This window comes from Etheostoma spectabile, chromosome 3 (genome assembly GCF_008692095.1).
Source record: "Etheostoma spectabile isolate EspeVRDwgs_2016 chromosome 3, UIUC_Espe_1.0, whole genome shotgun sequence".
Taxonomy (NCBI): Eukaryota; Metazoa; Chordata; class Actinopteri; order Perciformes; family Percidae; genus Etheostoma; species Etheostoma spectabile.
Window position 1 is genome coordinate 26,570,047 of NC_045735.1, and position 2,236 is coordinate 26,572,282.

Consider the following 2,236-nt stretch of genomic DNA (forward strand, 5'->3'; position numbering starts at 1 on the left):
CAGATATTAGAAATATAAGAAATATAAATAAAGAAATAAAGAAATATAAGGAGTGTGGCTATTATATCTAGATTTCTGAAAGAGGAGTATGCAGAAAAAACAGAGTTCCATTGGCTTCCCTTTTTTTCCACTGATGGTGGACAGTCAGACTTAGCTGCTTTTACTGGTCCAGCTAAAGAGATACTGAAGTTGGGCCATCCTGGTGAACTAATCATGTAATTGCAATGTTGAAGTCCAGCAGAGGCGTGTTGCCTTTGTTGCATGTCTGCCCTCATCTATCTCTCCTCACTTCCTGTCATCTCTTTATACCATGTAATAAAGGCAAAGAAATGGCCAAATAATAAATAAAGAAGACATACTACAGCCATTAGTCCCTTCAACAGCCTCCATTGCCACAACACCGAAATACGTTTAAATACACTCTTAATTACATTGTTACACATATTTCTCATCTTTAATTTATAAAGTTAACTGTCTGATCATATTTTCTGTAAATTTTGTTTTCCAACATGAAGGTATAATTTAAGTTCCAAACCATCTCCACATTTCCTGGAATAACATTTGACAGGGAGTTCCTTGAACCTTATTCATGTATTATTTGTTGACCAACAAGTAGTCAAATTTAATCTGAAAATACAACATGAACTTCCCTCCAGGTTTCTAAAACCCACAGATTCACATAAAAAAAATACTGCAGACACAAGCTCGGTGGCCACAGTTACAACCTCAATATTAATACTGGATCTCGGGCTGTTTTTCTGTCTGGTTGTTTCTCCTTAGTTCGCACGGCCGCAGTCCCTCATAGGCTACGGTTCTCGTTGTGACAAGCTGGACCAAGCGGAGACTCGCAGTCTCCTCATGTGCTTTTTGCACATCATGAAAACCATATCTGAGGGTAAGAAATGATACAAACATGTTTACAGAGGATTCACACAGCCCAGTCCAGAGCCTTGTCGAAACGTGTTTAAATGCTATTAAAGGATTAATGTTAATACTATTATGCTACATGTGTTTACCAGAGGCCCAGAAGATTGAGACAATAGTTTTTTCTTTCCTTGAATTATTCTAATACAGCGAACACCAGATATCTGCGCTTTTTGCAGGGTAAAACACTGATTGGTAACCTTTTGAACCATGTCTGTCTCAATCACTTACTGAATACCATTTGAGTATAAAAATACCGACAATTTTCATCGGCACCTGGCTGGCTAGTTAGGAAATCTGCCATGGTATGTTACATGATGGGTTTTGTTTCCTGTTTCCAGATGTGCTGGTGTCCTACTGGCACCGGGCCATTCACCAGGAGATCTCAGACTTCTTTAACATCCTGGAGTAAGTGCTCTTCTTTTTTTCCTTGCAGAGTATAACCACAGCTTCTTTTAGGCTGACTAGTGATACAAAAACAACATTGAGACCGATAGGGATGGGGGCATGAGAAGAAAGAGAAAGAATGTAGCCAGAAGGGAACAGATGAAAGTAATGACACAGCAAGAGAGAGAGAGAAGAAAAACAGACTGCAATTCCAATGAGAGCTGCTACTTCACTGAGCAGTGCAGATAATTAACTGCCTGTTTCCTCTTTGTGTCAGCATCCAGACTTTGCTGTTGCAACTCAGTTTGATCACATGCACCTCATGTGTCCTATGTTCTTAACTTACAAAATACATAAAAACAAGCAAACCTTCCTCATTCACCTGAGACAGTGTTGCATTTTCCCTTTCTTCAGGCTGTGTCTCCAGCACTTCCGGTTCCTCGGAAAGCGTCACATAGCCAGGTGAGTGTGCGCTCCTCACTGCTTTCTCTGACAAAGAGGTGGACCAGGTCAAATTCGCATGCATTTATTATAATGCTGCGTATATGGAAACAGCTTATTAACTCAACATACATGCCACAGCCAATGGTTGTAACACCCCCACCCACATAATTCATTCAATCATGCACACACACAAATGCACAAATGTGCAAATGCTGCCACGCACAAACAGACCCATGTGCAGACACACACAAATAAATGAATCAGACACAGTCAGGCAGAAATACTAATATGTGTTCTGTATGCATGTGCACACACAGGGATGAGCTTCAAGAGGGGAAGAGGTAAAGGGGGGAAGAAAAGGAAGAGAGGGGGAGGGGGAACTCCTGGATCTTGCTGTTGAGAGAAAAGCACTGCTGGATATTGTACTGTAGCAGTTGGCAAGCACAGGCTGGGGGTTGTTATTGTGTGTGTGTGTGTGTGT

At 41.1% G+C, this 2,236-nt stretch overlaps 1 protein-coding gene across 9 annotated transcripts in view; it reads left to right on the forward strand.

Annotated features, from left to right (window-relative positions):
* Window positions 1-2,236, forward strand: part of dock10 (dedicator of cytokinesis 10) — a 64,976-nt gene that overhangs the window by 51,563 nt on the left and 11,177 nt on the right. For all 9 annotated transcript variants that reach the window (XM_032507280.1, XM_032507274.1, XM_032507282.1 and 6 more), the window contains exons 36-38: window positions 781-895; window positions 1,266-1,332; window positions 1,726-1,773. In XM_032507280.1, the coding sequence (XP_032363171.1) occupies window positions 781-895; window positions 1,266-1,332; window positions 1,726-1,773 (230 nt within the window). The remainder of the gene's footprint in view (window positions 1-780; window positions 896-1,265; window positions 1,333-1,725; window positions 1,774-2,236) is intronic.